The sequence below is a fragment of the Catharus ustulatus genome, chromosome 3 (genome assembly GCF_009819885.2).
Source record: "Catharus ustulatus isolate bCatUst1 chromosome 3, bCatUst1.pri.v2, whole genome shotgun sequence".
NCBI lineage: Eukaryota > Metazoa > Chordata > Aves > Passeriformes > Turdidae > Catharus > Catharus ustulatus.
This window is the reverse complement of record NC_046223.1, coordinates 44,310,107-44,328,897: the sequence shown is the minus strand read 5'-3', so window position 1 is coordinate 44,328,897 and position 18,791 is coordinate 44,310,107. Positions and strand designations below refer to the sequence as shown.

The following is an 18,791-nucleotide window of genomic DNA, read 5'->3' as shown; positions in this document are numbered from 1 at the left end:
ACTTCTGCAAGCTTTGTCTGTTAAATGAAGTCAATAACATGACTTCAGCAACTCACATAGAATTCAAATAGGTATGCAGTATGGCTCAAGAGTTCCCTTAAGATCTATAAAAAGTGAATGCCACAGAAAAACATGGTTTGTCTGTGCACCTCATTTCCATTATATTTTATATGCTGGAAAAATTAACGCTATAAAGATCTCAAGAAATACATCGTTATAAATCCACAGAGTAAAAAGAGTCTCCTTCATTTATGGAAGAACCCATGAGAACTTCAGTGTAGCCAGCTTTTAAAAGCTTAGTTTTTCCTGTTTGCATGAGTATACATGTTATTAGTGATACAGCTTCCTGCTTTTTCTCTGTTACCCTTTTTCCTCCAAAGCTTTACATTTATATTCTTGAAGGCATAGCATTTCAGATAGCTAATATAGCTGGATATTTTCTTATCATGGTAAGGGGAAAAAAAGTGATTAAAGTTGGGAAAGGATGTTAAGAATCTCTGGGAGAGTTACAAGAGGAACAGAAGTGGCTGGAATGGTAACTGTAATCTAAACTGTCATTACAGAAGCCTGTCACATTCCAAGAGATAATTATCTGGGACAAGCAGAAACCATAGTTTGCATGCAGGGACTAAAGTACCCTGTAAGGGGGGAAAAAAATCTGAGATCCCAAAAAGCACAGTACAAGCAGTCCAGGCACTTTGTGTCACTCATTTTATTCACATGTACAAGTTGACACTACATTATTAATAATAGACAATACAGAAGCATTAAAAACAAATACTGTTTAAAAACTTTAAAAAACACATATTGCTTCAAGCTTAGATGGTATTTCCCTATTGTGTGTAAAGTGAATTCAGTGCTAACAGTAGCTGGGGCTGCTTCCCATTCACTTGTACCCCTAATTTCATGGGGCTGCTTGTCAAGGTGTCGAGTCAGGCTCCATTTATGGCTTTGCTGCTGAGTGCACTGAGCTGGAAAAGAAACTGGAACATCCAGGTTACCATACATTAGGCCCTCAGATTGCTAGCATTTGGTCCCTATCACAGTAAAAAAAAAAAAGTAGTCAGAGAGGCCTTTATAGTTCAGTGGCACTACATTATACCATAAAAAATGAGTACAGATACACTTCTCTATGTGTTAAAAATTCAATTTAAATTTACATATGCTACCTGGATAAAATTCTTACCAGAAACTGTCCCTCATTTTTGTTAAACTTGGCTCTAAGTTTAGCTATCACCTTGACTACTCCCTCAGCTTCCTGTGAAAAAGTCTGTATTTTATAGTTGCAAAGATGTGACAGCAGTGACTGAACAGGCATGCTACTGTATTTTACAGGACATTCTTAAGCAGTTTTCATGGTAACATTTTACACCGTAAACACTAGTCTTCACAACACTATAGTTAAACTGCAGCATTACACATTGTAAAACTCTTGCTTCACTTAGCTAAGCACTTCCAGAAACAAAGGAATAAACAGTCATTTTAATGAAGACTTTGGACAATTGAGTATTTACTGTGTTCTTACCAAAAATTTTACTTCTAAAACAGGAGTGAGAAGTGTTCACCACTTGGCTAAATTCAAGAGTCCATGCAAGACAAATTTTAGAAATTCCTTAATTGATAGGGAGACATTCACTAGGTTTTCTACTTTTTGGTGAGTCCAATTTGAAGGAAATGGCCACCTCCTGTAGGAATCTATAGAATACACATAAAGCTTTTACATCTGGAAAGTACTGCTTTACAACATAATTGGCTTTTCATTTGTTAACTTCAAAACACCAGCAGTTATCCAGACCAAATACTTTGCACATAGAGCTTGCACTGATCAGAACTATACTATTTCTTATAGTCTAAGCAAAATAGTAGCTTTTTAGTCAAGTATTGCCCAAATGCAGGAAGGCTACCTGATTTGCAGAATAATTTACCCTCATTTCAGGCATTGTATTATTTAAACCCAGATAGTACCAACATAGCACCCAGGATTGTTTTGGCTACGGACCATTTGAAAAAGCACAACAAGCACTCACAAGACCTTGTTAGTGTCTCTGTTGTCTGCTAGTAAATGGTCTTTGTGGGGAACAGCTCTTGACCAGACAAGGATTAGGACTAGACAATTTCCTCAGTATACAGCAGCCTTGATGCTGTTGAAAATTCTCTTTTGATCACCTGAACAGGCCTGTTGGCGATGTTTTAAATTTGGTTCCCAGTATCCAAGGCAGAAGACACTTGGGCCTCCTATAATTACACAAAACACCAGTACCTAATGGGAGATACATCTTATCCAAACACAGGTACTTAAGACAGGCACATAGTCACCCTGGCTCCTCCATTCCCTGTGGGAAGAGAGAACTGTAGAAGCTATCTTCAAAAGCATGGCAAGATGAGTCCTGCCCTACGCAGTCAAGGGAAGGAACTGTTGAATTTGACAAAATGTACTGAGGGCACAATCCATCTGCTGTGGTTACATTAAGCCTACAAAGCTGTGGGCAACAGGAATAGACAAGTTTTTATTGAATAAGGCTGTTAAAATACTACTGAGCTGGTGCTTTGACACTGTTGTGCAAAGCTTGGGTGGCTTCTGGAATTGCAACAGCATCAGAAGCAATCTAAGCATATTTACAGCAGTTATTTGGAGAGGAAAACACAGCATAAAAGGAAATCTAAAGAATCTCATACAGAGTAAAGGCATTCTCTGGAGTAGTTTTCCCCAGTTTTGGGCACTGTTCTAAAGTTTCAGGAAGTTCTAGCCTGTGGTTTACTTAGCAGTTGAAATACAGGGATTTTGCTGTGTATAAAACATTCTTAATCATGCTGTGCTTTCCCAGACTTAAAAGCTGTACAATCTTAAATAGGTAGCCTTCAGCAAGAGTTGTCTGTATTTTTATAGCTTTATGCTTAAAAGGCAGGTTAAAAAATATTATAATTTCATGGATTCTAGGACATTTTAACAAAATTTAAATTGTGAGTGAGGAAACTTTAGTGATGTAATAGATACTAGGAGGCAGCAGTGCTTGGACCCTTTGCACAATTACTTTCTTCAAGAACACAATCAGATTTTCACTAAGCATGTGTACTCTGTTGCAATAGTAATTCTAGAGTCCTCCTTACTCACTGAGATTGTGGAATGAAGCTAAAACTAGTGCAGGTTTCTGCTGCAGAAGTGCAAGTACGCTTCCTGTGGGAATGTGTCCAGTCTGTAAAACGCAAGCTTCAAAACAATTAAACCAAGATAACCAACACATGTAACTAAAACACAACACATCTGAACAAAACTTTGAAGCTCACAGCTACAGCAATCATCTGCCTAAAGCGTAGTTAGCAAACTGAAAAAAAAATAATTTACAGCCACCTGAGGGAAACAAAATCACCAAGGCTATCACAATGACTGTCTTTACTATGTAGAAGTAGGACCTACAGAACAAAAATGCTCAAACTTCATTATATGTTCTTGTTTACTAAAGGATACACTCCTTCTTTCCCTAGCCCTTACCCCCTCCCCATCCCCCCATAAGTGAGGGGTTCTGCACCAATTTCAAGAGGCAGCAAGTTTCTCAGGACATCATTGACAAGTTTTATCAATAAAGTTTTCAAGTTTAAATCCTTTAACAATATACTTGTACAATACCTCCAAGTGGAATGCATATTGCACTCTGACCCCCACTGAGCATAATAGATACTCTGAAGTGTTAAAAATAGACCTCACCAGAAAGGAGCCAGCCCTCTCCTTCAGTAAATGCATTTACATGATTAAGTACAGACTAAGTGTGACCACAAGGTTAGTACAGTGGTACAACTCTATATTTGTAGAACAAGTAACTGCTTATTGAGTGGCAGCTATCAGATAATGATTGTCTACATTAATTATTTGGTACAACAGGAACAGCTACAGCAAAATGATCCTGTAGCTGTTTCTTGCCCTGAAAATTACTGATTTTTTTCTAATGACCTTAGAAACAGTGACAAAAGTTAGCATCAGCTGATTCACTAATCAAACAAGGTTGCTTTTGTTTGGGGTCTTTTGTTGCTGTTTTTAAAGTTTCTGTGTACAGACAATACTTGGTATTTGCCTGCCTAAAGCATCTACATTTATTAGTGCTAATTACCAGACATACTAGTTTCCTGTTGCCTGTCTCCATACGCTTATTTTCATAAAAGTGTTAAATAGTTTTATAAATACAAAGGCACCTCCATCACTCTTTAAAGTCTTTCCCCAATACCATCTCCCCATGACTTGTACTTTAAATAGGGGAAAACAGATTACTTGTAACCATGATCAAAAAAGTGTTTGTTTTGACTCCATGTATGCTAAGGTTCCCCCTCCCATCCTCAAAACAAACTAACTGAAGCATTAGAAAAATTCCCAAAAGGGGAATTGCTTAAAAGTTTGGGTAGTTATATCTAAAAGCCTCTTCAAATGTTATGGCTCCAAGGATACACCCCACTTTGAGGTAGGTAGCCAAGATAAAAACATTGTAACAAATATTTTAACAGCTGGAAACTCCCTATAAAAACCTTGCATAAGTGGTTTGGTTCCTTGCACCAGTGTCCTGATATGCTTAACTTCTTCTGAGGATGCCTAAGGGAATCCAGGTTCAGAGAGCTCTTGCTGAGTAGCATCTCATGTACTCTGTCATCCAAGGGTTGTCTGGTGGGGAGGGCTTTGTTCGCCAGGTGTTTTCTGCCTCTGCTGATCGCACTCGCCTCTGAGAAAGCTTCCTCTTCTCCACTTGTCTCCTGTTCTTTGCTCGCAGAGCAGATTCATGGATCTAAAAGACCAGAGTTAGCGTTATGGCTGGAGAACAGCCTAGGAACCCTTCAGGAATGACAAGGATCACTTTTTATTTGTCCCAGTCCTCATCCTGAAGGAATAGGTATTGTGAGCAAAGTTATCTTTTCTTCTCTAATTTGTACCACTAACTGAACACAGATTGCTTTTTCTTCATGAAAAGTACTTCAAATTCTGTTCTGCATTATCTTTCACACTTCCAACTATTAAATGATTGCAAAAGTCTTGAATGTTTCATAGTCTGAAAACTTCAGTTCTTTATAACTTAAAATCTTAAACACCTCTCAATATGCCCAAGCATCCCTTTAAACCTTAGACATATTAGTAAGACCAAACCTTCTAAGATTCCTTAGAGACCTAAGGTCTTAATTTTGAACAATGTGCTGAACGCAATAATGACATGCATTTATATATTAATAAATTATCATATATCCCCCAAAATTTAATATGCAGAGCCAGTTTCTATGTTTGTTTGCTTCTGTCTCCAGATTGAAAGCTCTATCTCCCATCTCAGTTAGGGGAAAGTAACACCTTTCAAACATGCAAGAAAAAGGAACTTCAGCAGACAGTAAGTAGTCCATTGCTACATAAAGAAACATCCTCAGTGACAAAACATTACATAATTGGGAATGTTTCAGAAATGTTCTGCCTGTTCAGTCCAAACTCAAGACCCAAGATGATGTGTTCCATTAGTTTATAGCATAAGAAATGTTAGGAGTCTGAGATGAGGTATAAATATATCTGCTCAAGGCTTCAGTTTCTTCTGGGCTACAACAAAAAGCACCAGTCAATTATTTTGAGCATGACCAAAGCTTATCAGTTCATCATTAGTGTCCATTATCAGGAAAAGCAGCTTCTTTCCAAAGCTGTAAGGCTCAAGTTCCTCCTTTTGCTCAAATGTTTGAGCTGTCCAGGAAGGAAAAGCCTGGGCAAACCCCTTCCAAAACAGCCCATCAAAGGCCAGCTCCATCTTGCACAGCACGACCACTCCCCACCTCAGTCCTCAGGTACCTTGTGTCACAGATTCAGACTCTACATTAGCAGTAAGATAAGGACAAGACACTGGCAGGGATGCATTAATGATTATGTTTTAGGAGCCTAGGAGAATCATAGATAAGAAAGAAATGGATCTAACACTCCCTTGCTGTTTCTAAGTGAGGAAAGAGAGCCCCAGTACAGCAGAATCCTGGTGCTGTCCATGGCCACACAAATTTAATTTGTGCTATTTTGGTAATATTTACACCAGCTCTGTAATCCATAAGCCATCTGATAGACCATTCTGCTGCAAGCAGTATTTCCTACTGGCAAGCCACCAAAACAAGCTGCTAGACAAGAACATCTTAGCAGAAAAGCACTTGTACCATCTCAGTGAGGCTCCTAGTCTAGGAAGTGCCCCAGCAAAAGTCACTCTTTTACAGCATAAGCGCTACCCCAGTGTTTCTGTGCCTACCTGCTGTGGGGTGCCTGGTGCTAAGTGCCCTAACTACCTATTCTTCACTTGTTTTCACAGAGTTCAGAATGCAGAAATACTTTTGTAATAGCCAGAAACACAACAGCCAGGTTTTAATTACAACATGCCAGTATTCTCAAACCCGGGAAGTTTCCAAACCAGCAGTAAAGAGCTCTTATTTGGACATCTCAAGACTCTTCAGATTTATTGCTAGAATCTACTGCTGGAATCTTCACAAATTCAAATAAAGGGACTCCTGAGAAGTTTTACCTAGATATTAAGCCATCTGTAGGCACTAAGTAGTCACTCCCTTTCAATGAAACAGAAGCTCTTACTTACTTCATTCACTGAAGCAGAAGCACAAACATTGTGAGTTTTCTGGCTCCCAGTATCCGTCTGTCGTTCTCCCCATCCATACAGAGCAAATGGATGTTTATTCTCCTTTGGTGCATCTGTCCTTTGGGGACTTTTGGCTGATTTTCGATCATTACGACTGGACAAGGCACTTCGACTTGGACGTCGTCCTGTACGGCTGGTTTTGTCTTCCTTCACAGAAGTGTGTTCTACAGTTTTCTCTTGCTCTTCCTTCTCCTGCTTTTCTTGATCTTCTTTTTCTTTTTCTAAAGAAAAAAAAGAAAAAAGTTATGCTTTAAATTCCCAATGACGACATATTAACGTCTGATTTGCATAGCCTCCCAATACATCATTGAAGCTGTCCTTTTTTTAGAAATTCAAGAAGTCATTGCTTCCTTAGCAACAGATATATACCTTGCTTAAATGTCTTCATTCTTTCTTTAGTGACTACAATACAGCTTCCACATACTTAAAAATGCCTTTCACTGGTGAGGTTACAGATAACCAACAGCCCCAGGCAGAACTTAAAGACTGTTTCCAGTGATCTTCTGTCTTCACTATTTCATCCTTGCATCTCCCAGACAGCAAACAGATGGAGCACTGAATGCCACATAGATGCTGCTAGCCAGTCAGAGATGAAGTCTGATAAGACTATGTGCAACATTAAATCCCTCATATTATCAGCTTCCGCTGAACAAGGTGATTCATTCTCAAGCCCCCTGTTTATGCATATCTCTCTCACAGTTTTCTGCTTATGAAGGAGAGAAGATTGTGAAGCAAAAACCCACAAAGTGGTAGACATCACCTTTGCTGCCTGATTGGTGAATTATGTTGTACATTTAAAGTACCACACTCTGCAGGTATTACTCTCCAAGGCTTGTTTATCCCACACATTTAAGCCTTCCATAGCAAGGGGCCAGCAATAGTCCTCCAGGCAGTGGGTGTGGAGAGTAAGGTTTGTGAGTGAGAATTTAAAGGCTGAATCACTGCAGTTTTAGATCATCACTGAAGGCTGAATCAGCCATTATATAAAATATTAATTAATTAATAAAAACACAGAGAAACAACTGTCCCATGAGAGTCAATCTTCTTGCCCTATATTTCCAGGAAGAAACTAGTTTTCCTTTGTTGTACCAGTGGTGCCACACCTCAAATCCTGTTCAGTTCTGGACCCTCCACTACAAGAAAGATGTTGAGGTGCTGGAGCATGTCTAGAGAAGGGCTGTAGAGCTGGGGAGGGGTCTGAAGTACAAATCCTATGAGGAGCACTGAGGGAGCTAGGGTTGTTTGGCCTGGAGAAAAGGAGCTCAGGGCACACCTTGTCATTTTCTATAACAGCCTGAAGGGAGATTGCACCTTAATGGGAGCTGGCCTCTTCTTCCAGGTAAGAAATGACAAGAGGGAATGGCCTCACATTGCATCAGGAGACGTTAACACTAGATATGAGGAAAAATGTCTTCACTAAAACCATTGTCAGGCACTGGACCAGGCTGCCCAGGGGGATGGTTGAGTCCCAATGCACAGAATTACTTATAGACATGTAAATGAGTCACTTTGAGACATGGCTTACTGGTAGATTTGGCAGTTCTGGGTTAATGATTGGATTCAATTTTAAAGGTCTTTTCCAACCAAAACAATTCCATTACTCTATAATGAGCAAATTAATCAAATATACTGCTTACAGTACATAAGTGAAATATGACTGTGGAAAAAAGTACATACAAAGAACCCTGTTTTCATTCTTCATCCAGCAAGTCTTCAGCAGTAGTGTGGACAAGCTGAAAGTGTGTGCTAGACATTGACCATGGCTCCTAAACATTGTGGTCTGACATCTCTGTGACTTTTAGGCCAACCATGCTTTTTATGCATGAGGCAACCAAAGCCTTTTATTCACCCAAGAGCATAGGAGCCTGCTGGTAACCAATTCCTTTCAAGTCAGATCATTAGATGCTGTCTTCTGCTAGACTCACATAGTGATCATTCAAACTGCTGATATAAACACACCAAACTTGCAAGTTTTCTGCCACACCTTCTGCTTCTGGTGGGGACCATCTCCAAGTCACATCTGTTCCAAGTTTCAGCACATTCAGCCACCACCAGCATACACTGGTATGGACAGAAGGAATTCCTACACTGTCACAGAAAGTTCTCTAGTTTAGGGTTGCTTACATATTGACAGGTTGACCATGGACAAGTAGTGCAGTTTTTACCTAGGTGTCTTCATCATTAAAAGCAGAAGGGCTTGCCAATCCTGTGACAAAATAGCAACCAGTTCTGATAATTGCTGTGATTTCAAGCATGTACACACCCAAGCCAACAATACTTTAATCTCAATTCTGCACCCATCCAGTTCTGATGAGATAGAAGTTACCTGCCTGGCACACTGGTTCCATTTACTCTAGCACTCACTTCAGTTTTTGCAGTATACCAAGGTTTGTTCCATGCCCCAGAATTCCCCTATGGCAAGCCTTATGCTCTTTTGCAGGCTATTAGCAGAGTTTCCACATGCTGCCAACCAGCACAGAGGCCCTGGTGCTGGGCCCTGTTCAGGTTTGCCTGTACCCATCTTCCAAGATGTGCAGGTGTAGCATTCCTATACAGGTGGTACTGCAGTACAGCTGACTATTTGGTAAAAAGTGTCCAGCAGGTATTTAGAGCTGCATTTATTAAGAATTCCGTTTAATGACATCACAAAGCAACCAAAAAATAATTAGTCAAGGCCAAAGTAGTGGCATATTGAGAGTAAAAATGGCTAGATTAATTTTAAATATCTAAATATTGCCTGGATGTAGTTTCAGTTATTATAGACAAGGCTGGTAAAAGACAGCAAGAGCGAGCTAGTGTGGTATTAGACTTGGTTTGTTTTCCCTGGGCTCTGGGACACACAGCTTCACCTCTGAGACAAGGCAGCTCATTCATCACAGCTGCAAGCAGGCAGCACAGAGTTATCCCCTTACAAAATATTATCTGAGCATCTCCCTACACAGTCACTCCAAAGGAGGGACTGCCTAGGCCCATTATCAGAAGGAGGTACTGTTTTGAGAAAATTAAACTCTGAAAGGGAACATACTGCTGTCAATTCTGCAACAAGAGTGCTTTCATTTTGGAAAGCTGTTCCATCCTCCATTCAAGGGAAAATGGCATCTCTTTTCACTGCAAAGTGGGATGGAGCAACACTGACTGCATAAACAGCAGAAATGGCATTTAGAGACTTAAAAATACAGGAAAGTGGGGGCTCTGCAATTACATGGATAGTTCAGCTTTAAAAAACAAGGCAACAGCCATGCCTGGGGATGCTGCTCACCAGGATATAGCTCCAGCTGGTCCAGAAATGATTGAGCCAGCTTGTCCCAAAATAGCAATTAAAGCATATGGGTAAAAGGCACACAGAGTCCTGTGCACAGCCTTACAGTAAATGCTGTATGCCAGAGTGTACTGTAGCACTCATGAGCACCTGCTATTAGAGCAGGTATTTCCATGAACCCACTGCTACAGTGCCTTTACACAGAACTCAGCTGGTGAAGGCACAAGATCTCTAACAGCCATTTAAGCCTTTTATTTAAAACTATAATTTATATTCAAGTCATTTTCTTAGGCAACACTTCTCACACAAAGTCAGAAGACCAGCAGTTGACAGCAGGACTTAGACCCAGCTTCTCAGGAGGAAGTCCAGGCACCAGCAACTCCTACCCATCTTCTCCTTCCCATGCAGAGCACCAGCTCCAGCAGATGCAGGAAACTCAGACCTGACCGGCTTGCAGCATTACAGGGATTAGACAGGAAAGGGGAAAAGCTAGAAACGTTTAAAACTGCATCATGGATGCTAAGCAGAGCACACTGGATGGACAGGAGGGGATTATGTGCTTAACAGGCAGAACAAGTCTGTCAGGCCCACCCAACAGGGCTGCTGAAGCTCCTGCCCAGAAGAGGTCACTTAAACCCCGCTGCATGGCCCGGCTTGTGCAACAGCTCCAGCTCCGCTCCTGGCTCAGGCGGGAAGAGCTGCGGGGGAGCTGCTCTCTCCCACATCACTGCACGGCCTGGGGGGCACACAGGACCCCCATTTCAAATGCCTGATTACTTCCTACAGGTGTCAACAGCCTTCAGATTAGACCCACGGGCCAGGTCACAGGGGTCAGCAGTGTTATCTCTGTGCAGAGAGGCTGGCTCCTTACAGCACTACCTCAGCATCAGCAGAGGCACTTGGTGCTTCCATTGCTGCAGGCACAGCTGGAAACCTCTGCTTTTGTACCGACACCGCCCCAAACGGGGCAGTCTCCCACACCTCTTGAAAGGGCTATAAACTACAGCTGGGTAGAAAGTAAGTTACTACACATGAAACAGATTGCAACATCATTTCTTTAAGGCAGATCTTGCATGCGGCAATAGTGGAGCTAGCAGCCACACAGCAGCTCAGAGCTGATTAGATTCACACAAGCTTCATCTGCAGCAGAGTTTGGAAAGTAATTACTGGATTCGTTTGATAGCAAAGCTTGTTTCTAAAAGGAAGAAAAAGAAATGGGAGCAACTTTAAATAACAGTACTATAAACTCCTGACTTGACACTCTTGCCTTCTTCCCCCACCACAAGCTGCTGCTTCCCACATACATGGGCCAGCAAATGCACCTGCAACACGATGACAGGCAAGATCAGGGAACAGTTTGAAATTGGATCTTCTGTTTAGTTCCACTAATCCAGATCAGTCACTTTCCAAATACTGTTGAGGCAACTCCTTCAATGGCAGCTTGTCACTGCTGTCACTTAAGACCACTGCACAAAAATGCTGAAGGCAAAACGGCAATAAGGATTGAAAGATGCCTTCATCCTGCATGTGTGTGCAGCAGTGTCATTTCACAAGCAACAGGTCTGACAGCAGCACTGCTGCCAAGAGCTTCTGTCTTCTACTTACCAGCCCACTGGGTTCTGTTGACAGCTTTGAGGATGTGTCTACACCAAAGCTACACCCGTTGATTTAGGTCAAGATTTTGTGGGATTATGTTCAAAGCACATCTGTGCCTGGGCACGTTCCACAGAGCAATCTCACAAACAGCTGCTGCAAGTGGAGGGCCAGAAGGAATTAACCCAAAGCTGCCTCTGAGCACACCTTGGTATCACTCAGCCACAGCTTCAGTGCAAGATACAGTGACAAAGCACCTTAGTCCCACCTGCTGCCCCAGGGGGTCACACTGGTGATGCTTTAGACCAGCACCACTGAGCATTAAAGTCAAGTTGCCTCCACCCAGTTCCTCTTCACACACCAGAAACATTCAGAACTTTTACAAACACACACGGGCTCATTTCAATGAGTAAAAAAGGAAACCAGGGCAATACATGCCATCATGAACTGTGTTTACCTCAGATATTAAACAACATTAGTGCTGACCAGCCATCTTTGCAAGAAGCACAGGCAATAGCACTCAGGCAGAAATCAGATTCCCCACAAAACAGCAGGAAGCAGCAGTAGCCAGGTAACAGCTAGGATGTTCCAGCATGTGGGTGGATGTCAGATTCAGAAGACAAAAGATGTCATCAACACAAGCACACCCCCACAGCACTTCAGTGTAATTAAGTTCTTTCAGAGTTTAAAAAAAAAAAAGGCAATTTAATAGTAGAAGCTTCAGAGTGGTAGTTCCCATCTTATCTCCTCCACATGCCTTAATTAGCCAGTCACTAAGCAGAAGCAAAAGACTTGGTAAAGCTCTTAAATACTTGCAGAAGTTATAGAATGTTTATCTCAAGCCATTTGGCAAAGAAGCAAATGTGAAGTTTAGATTTTTCTCCCACTATAACTATAAAATAACAAGGACCTAGCAGAACTTGAGGCATTCCCTTACAGCATCCATGGCAAAGGTGTATCAGTTACAAAAGTACAGTTGTCCAAAACCCTGCAGCCTGACAAACCACTGGTGCACCACAGGCCCTTTGTCACAGCTGCAGGACTGAGGACACAGCTGGAGGAACTGGACAGTCACACACAGCATCACTGACCACAGACAGTGCCTGCACAGCTACCAAGCTGGTATTCCCTGCCAAATCCCAACCAGAATCAGACTACCAAGTGACTCCAGCTGGATCTTTCCCTAGAGAAGAATCAGGGAGGGAATCAAGGAGCAGGCTAATGAGTGAGCAGGGCACCCTGGCCAGCAGTCTCTAGCCTTGGCAACTGCCAGTGCCATTAGATTGCAGCGGGTTTATGTGTTCTATCCATAGGCTCAACAAGAAGAATGAAAAGAAATTCAGTTCCCTACCACAAGCGCCCCAGGCTCGTACATATTCAAAGTGCATCAGAAAAGTTGGGAATGCCAGCTTCTAAGTGCAGCTTCAACAGCTTCCTTCCTCCTCCTCTCACTAGGAGCCAAGCCTTTGGAGAGCACCACGTTTTCCCATGCAACCACTCCCTGATCTTTTGCAATTCCTTAGCTCTTCTCACTGAGATACTATGTAGTTCTTCCACACATGCTCCCAGTCAAACTTCCTCAAGGCCTGATTGAGGAAAGCAGAGCTAGGCCCACTAATGCTCTGTTACATACTGGTGAGCAGGGGTGCTTCCATCCCTGCACAGCTGTTGTGGTTTAACCTCAGCCAGCAACGAAGCCGCACACTCCCTCTGTACTGGGATGGGAACAGGAATCAGAGAAACTTATGGGTTGAGATAAGAACAGCTCAGTAATTGAAATAAAGTAAAAAAAAATCGTAATGAAAAGGCAGGAATAACACCCAAGAGAAACCAGTGATGCACAATCGGTGGCTCCTGAGCAACTCTGCCCAGTTTATACACTAGGCATGACTTCCTGGCTGTGGAATATTCCTTTGGCCAGTTTGGGTCAGCTGTCCTGCATGTGCTTCCTCACAGCTTCTGGTGCACCTGCTGGCTGGCAGAGCTTGGGAAACTGAAAAGTCCTTGATTCAGGGCAAGTACTGCTGAGCAACTACTAAAACATCAGTGCATTATCAAAGCCATTCTCATACTGAATCCAACACACAGGACTGAACACACTAGTAGGCATAAAATTATTCCAGCTGAAATCAGAACAGCTTTGGGGAAGTGGGGTGCATTACCCCAGCAGCTATGTGCACCCCGTGTGAGACCTGGGTGCCACAGGCCCACCAGCTGACTGCAGAATCCCACAGCACTAATATGCTCTGAAACACCAACCTCTGGAACAGATTACAGCATCCCTAGAGCTTTTGTGTAATGTGGTATTCTTAAGATCAATTAATGCAGTTTAGTCTTGAATATCAAAATACAGATCATTCTGGAAAGCTCAGGCCCCAAAGGGCATTGGATCAGATTCATTTCCCCGCTCCAAACAAGCACATCTAAGTCTGGGTTAAAAAGCAAACACAAAAATCCACCCAACAAGCAGGCAGCATGAGGCTTAACTGAACAGGATTTTCCCTGCTACTGTACAACAGAGAGACAGCTGATTCAAAAGGCATTTCAAAACACTACTCAAAGGCTGCCAGATATAGTATTCTTTCACTACAGGTAAGAAACTATATCTTATGGAATTAAAAAATACCAGCTTGAGACGCTTGACTGTGTTATTATCTGCCTAACCACTCTCCTGCATCGTGAGACATCAAAAGGGAATTACTCTGTGCTAGAAGAGAACAAAATGTTACCAGCTCAGCATCTGTTCAGACTACGAAGCTGACCACACTCAGCTGCGCACCCAAGATCAAACCTCAGGTGGCATTAAGAGTGTTCAGCCGAGGCAGATCACATGTGCAGATCCAGGAAAGCAATCGCGTTAAGAGCCAGACACTGGCCTACAGTCCAGCTCGCCGCTGCTTTTGCCGGAGAACCTGCTTATATAATAGCAGAGATGCTCGGCTCCCATGGCAACAGTTTACATAAGTGGCTGTGACTCAGGATGAGAGTTACCACCACTTGGCTCTTTAAAGAGACACCTCCGGTACCGCAGCCATGGCTCCTCCGCAGGCCTCGCCGGGAGGCAGCGGGGCCCGGCTGATGGCCCTTCCAGCCCCGGGGGCGGCTCAGACGGGCCAGGCGGTGCCCGGGTGCCCCCGCACGGTCACTCCCGCGATGGGGATCGGCCCCCAAGGCGCGGCCCGGGCAGAGCCATCAGCGCCGACCCCGCGGAGCAGGGCAGGGCAGCACGGCCCCGCCGGACACACGCGTGTCTCCCCCGCCACCGCCGCTCCCTACCGGGGCTCGCCCGTCCCGCCTCGCTCGGCGCTGCCGCTCCCGCCGCCTCCTCCTCCTCCTCCCTTGCGGCCGCGGGGCTGCCGGCGCCCGGCGGCGAAGGGGAGCCGGCGGTGCTGCCGCCGCCGCTGCCGCTGTCCTGCTCCCAGCCGTCCCAGAGCCAGGGCCGGTGCGCCTGCTCCAGCAGCCGGCGGCTGAGCCGGTAGTGCAGCAGCTCCAGGTAGCAGGCGCCGCACGACTCCCACTTGGGCTCCTTGAAGCGCTTCATGTACTCCGTCTTCACCCGCCGCGCCGGCACCACCATGGCGGAGCCGGGAGCCGCAGGAGCCGGGATCCGCCGGAGCCGGGATCCGCCGGCCAAGCCCGCCCCCTCCCGCTGCTACGTTTAAATCCAAACAGCGGCGTCCGGCCCCGCCCCGAGCGAGGAGGGACGCCCGGAGCGGGGGAACGGGGGCAGGAGGCACAGCGAACGGGATGAGACAGAATGAAAATGAAATAAAATATAACATAAACCATAAATACACCCATGCACCGCAGCCCTGGGCCCAGCAGTAGGGATGCTGTGGCTCGGCTAATCCCTGCACCAAGCGAGGTTCCGGGAAAGCCTGGGGGCAGCCTGGGTCGGGGCACACTGAAACCCAGCGGGTCGGTGCAGCCCGTCAGAATCGATGCAGCAGCGGCAGCAGCTCCTTCTGCGTGGGCACCCCGGGCCGGGGTAACCCGGGGCACCTGCTGCCCCCCGCTCTGCTTCTGTCGGAGCCAAGGATGCGCAGCAGCCGGGGCCAGCCGGAGGGAGGCGAGCGCCTCTGCAGCAGCAGGGACCTCTCTCCATTTTGCACTAATCTGCTTTAAAAACCCGTCGCCAGAACAGGATTCACCTAATCCAGCCCTGCGCTGGGCGGCCGCCGTCTCTGGGGATACGAAACGCTTTAGAGACGAATGCAGAAACAGGGGCGGCCTCTGCAGCCGCTCTCCGCCCTCCTACTGTCCGCACACGGACACGCACCCTCGGCTCTCCAGCGATTTCTGGAGATTTCCTTCTCTCACACACCGTATTTAGGGCAGCGCAGCGAATCGTGCCCGTGTGGGACACCATTGTCCTTGAAAATGGTGTGCAGCAGAGCCTTTGTCACAGCATCGCGCTCACTTCACAGCCCGCTGTGGCAGGGGACAGAGTGACCCCCCGCCCAGCCCCCCCCGCTGCCAGCTCCCGATTTTGGACACCTGCAAACCTGACTGCCCTTGCCATGCGCAGGCTCTGCACAGAGCCGCTCCTCGCCAGCCCCTGCTCCGACACACGAGGGCACTGATGGATTTTCAGAAACAGTTCTAGGAACCAGTTCTTTTTTTTTCTCTTTTTTTTTTCTTTTTTTTTTTTTTTTTTTTTTTTTGACTAATAAGGAAGCAAATAGTATTTTTTTCCTTGCCTTGTCCTGTGCGTCCCCTGACTGACACAAACGAAAAAAACACAAGCTGGCACGGACTCCCGGGGTGGTAAACGCTGCCCCAGACTCTTCCAGTGAAGTGTTGGTGGCTTTAAGGCGAGGGGGAGGGTGGTACACGCACCACCTCTGCCTGCGCGGCGGAGTGATGCAACCCTCGATACAGCTAACAGAACCAAATTGACTTGGTTTAATCGATGCTCAGATCGAGCAGTATTTAGTCCTGTTTTTGCGTATACTGGCTCGTGCTTTCCAGCCCCGTGGTGCCCAGGCATGAGCGAGGGGCACAGAGATATTGCCTGACCTTTGCAGAAGCACCTGGATATTCCCCTCCAGCCCTCACAGCCCGCCAGCCCTTGCAGTTATGTCAACAGCCCCGTGACAGCAGGATATTGGGGAAATCCAGCGTGCCCCTCTCCATTCAGGAAAATGCAGTCAGAAGAGGCCAATTGCAGTGACACCCAGTGCCTGGTGCTGCAGGCAGACACATTGCAGACCTGCATCCATAAACCTGTTCAGTTCCATTTTAAAACCCGTCCTGACTTCCCCAGCTCATTTCAGCTCTGCCTGCTGCTCTCAGGGGTGGGTGGTGGTAGGGCTGCCAGAGGAGAATCTGGGCAGTGTATTTACCGGGAAGAGAGGTGCAGAAATAGCAGGGCACCTACCCCCCTCAACAGCCTCAAAAACGAGAGAGGAGTTCCTTCTCAGAGCTCCTCTCCATACCGTGACCACGGTGCCCTGCCCAAGACAAACATGCAGGAGCCTTGCCCGCATACTTCCCTGGAATAAAACCAGGCAGATGCAGCCATTTTCTCCCCCCACCCAGAGCTATCCTGAGGATTATATTTGGGAGCTGCCTCGCTCATTTATTTTCCTCACTGAGGGCTCCAGTGGCATCTGGGTTGTCCCTGATGCCTTCTCCTCTTGCCCTTAGTGGTCCCACTGGGGTCCAGCCACGTTCTCAGCACCATCTGCTGTAACAGAGGGTACTTCTTGGAAAAAAACAGGGAACAATAGGTTTAGAAACACCTGTAACTGAAGACTGCACTAGAGAAAGCAGCTGTAGCAGTGCTGTCTAGAGAGGAGAGCAGATTACTCCCCAATTAACCTGGGCTCTGGTTTCTTACTCTGATCCTGTGCTCAATCTACACATCTAATCTAAGTGGATTTCACATAAACAAGCAAGGTCTGGGGATTGCAGAATTTCCTTTCCTTTTATAAAATGTTATTTTGTACAAAATGTCATTTTGAACCAACCTGCACAGTTTTAGCTGGTCACTCGTAGTTATGAAAATGCTGCTGTTCTTTCCACATATTTTATAGTATCAACCTTTCCTTTCCCAAAGGACTTCTGTTCCCTGTTAGCCTGGTTTCATTGAGATAATTTTCTTCTTAGTAACTGGTACAATGCTGTGTGTTGGATTCAGCATGACAATAATGTTGGTAATACACCGATTACTCTAAATCAAGGACTTTTCAATTTCCCATGCTCTACCAGGGAGCACCAGAAGCCAGGAGGCAGCACGACCAGGACAGCTGACCCAAACTGGCCGAAGGGATATTCCACACCATTAAACATCCTGCCCAGTAAATAAACTGGGGGGAGTTGCCCAGGAGCCACTGATCACTGCTTGTGGGTAGGCTGAGCATCAGTCAGTGGATGGTGAGCAATTGTACTGTGCAGCACTGGTTTCTCCTGAGTTTTATCTCTCTCTTCCTCTCATTTTTATTGCTATCATTATATGTTATTATTGTTATTATTATAATTGATATTATTATATTTTACTTTATTTCAATTATTGAGCTGTTCTTATCTCAACCCACAAGTTTTACCTGTTCTCCTGTTTCTCCTCCCCATCCTACCAAGGGGAGAGAGGACTGGATAAGGACTGCACGGTACTGAGTCGCCAGCTGGGGTTGAACCATGACCTCAGTTTAAAGGATGCAGTTGTATCAGAGGTATATGGATGCTCTCTGGTGGCTTCTCTATCAGGAAGGAATTGCCTTTTGCAGAATCAAACTTCTCCTGGGGTGCTCATAAACCTACTGCCCAGTCATTAATCCGTGTCTCATCCATCATACAGAAAATGCCAGTATGACAGGCTCCAGATCCTGGCACACAATCTGTGAGCTCCCATTTTCTGCAATATTTTTCCCCTAACCTCTGCACTCTTCAGGTGAGTCATCTAATCTTCACAACAGCCTGTGAAGTGTCAGTGTTTCATGATTATCACAGTGCTGTTAGCAGCTGCCTCCACCCATCCTTTCCATTGTACCGCACAGGGTAGTGCTAGTGCTGACAAGACAATGAGCGTCCAACTGCCTGGGTAAGATGCACCTTCACACTCCTGCTCAATTTCTCCTTCAGGGTGCAACCCTCCCAGTCCAACAGTTAGCATGTACATCCCACAGTGGCTGGGGAAGGACCAGCTGCAAGGCTTGGAAACCGAGTGGGGACCGCTTGCCTAAGAAAACTTGTGACAGAATGAGTAGAGACACCCAGTAGAGCTGATATTGTACTTCACACATCACCTGAGGCTGATGCAAGCAAAAGCCTGGATGTGGCTGCCGGGCACTTTCCCCATGCCC

General features: G+C 45.2%; 1 protein-coding gene across 1 annotated transcript; it reads right to left on the bottom strand.

The window, feature by feature from the left end:
• Positions 1–688: 688 nt before the first annotated feature.
• On the bottom strand, positions 689–15,138 carry LOC116993452 (centriole, cilia and spindle associated protein). Its single transcript, XM_033054025.2, has 3 exons — positions 14,764–15,138; positions 6,576–6,856; positions 689–4,766 (listed from the first exon to the last, which is right to left on the bottom strand). Exons 1-3 carry the CDS (start codon positions 15,062–15,064, stop codon positions 4,593–4,595), a joined length of 756 nt encoding a protein of 251 aa, XP_032909916.1. The 5' UTR covers positions 15,065–15,138; the 3' UTR covers positions 689–4,592.
• Positions 15,139–18,791: the final 3,653 nt, after the last annotated feature.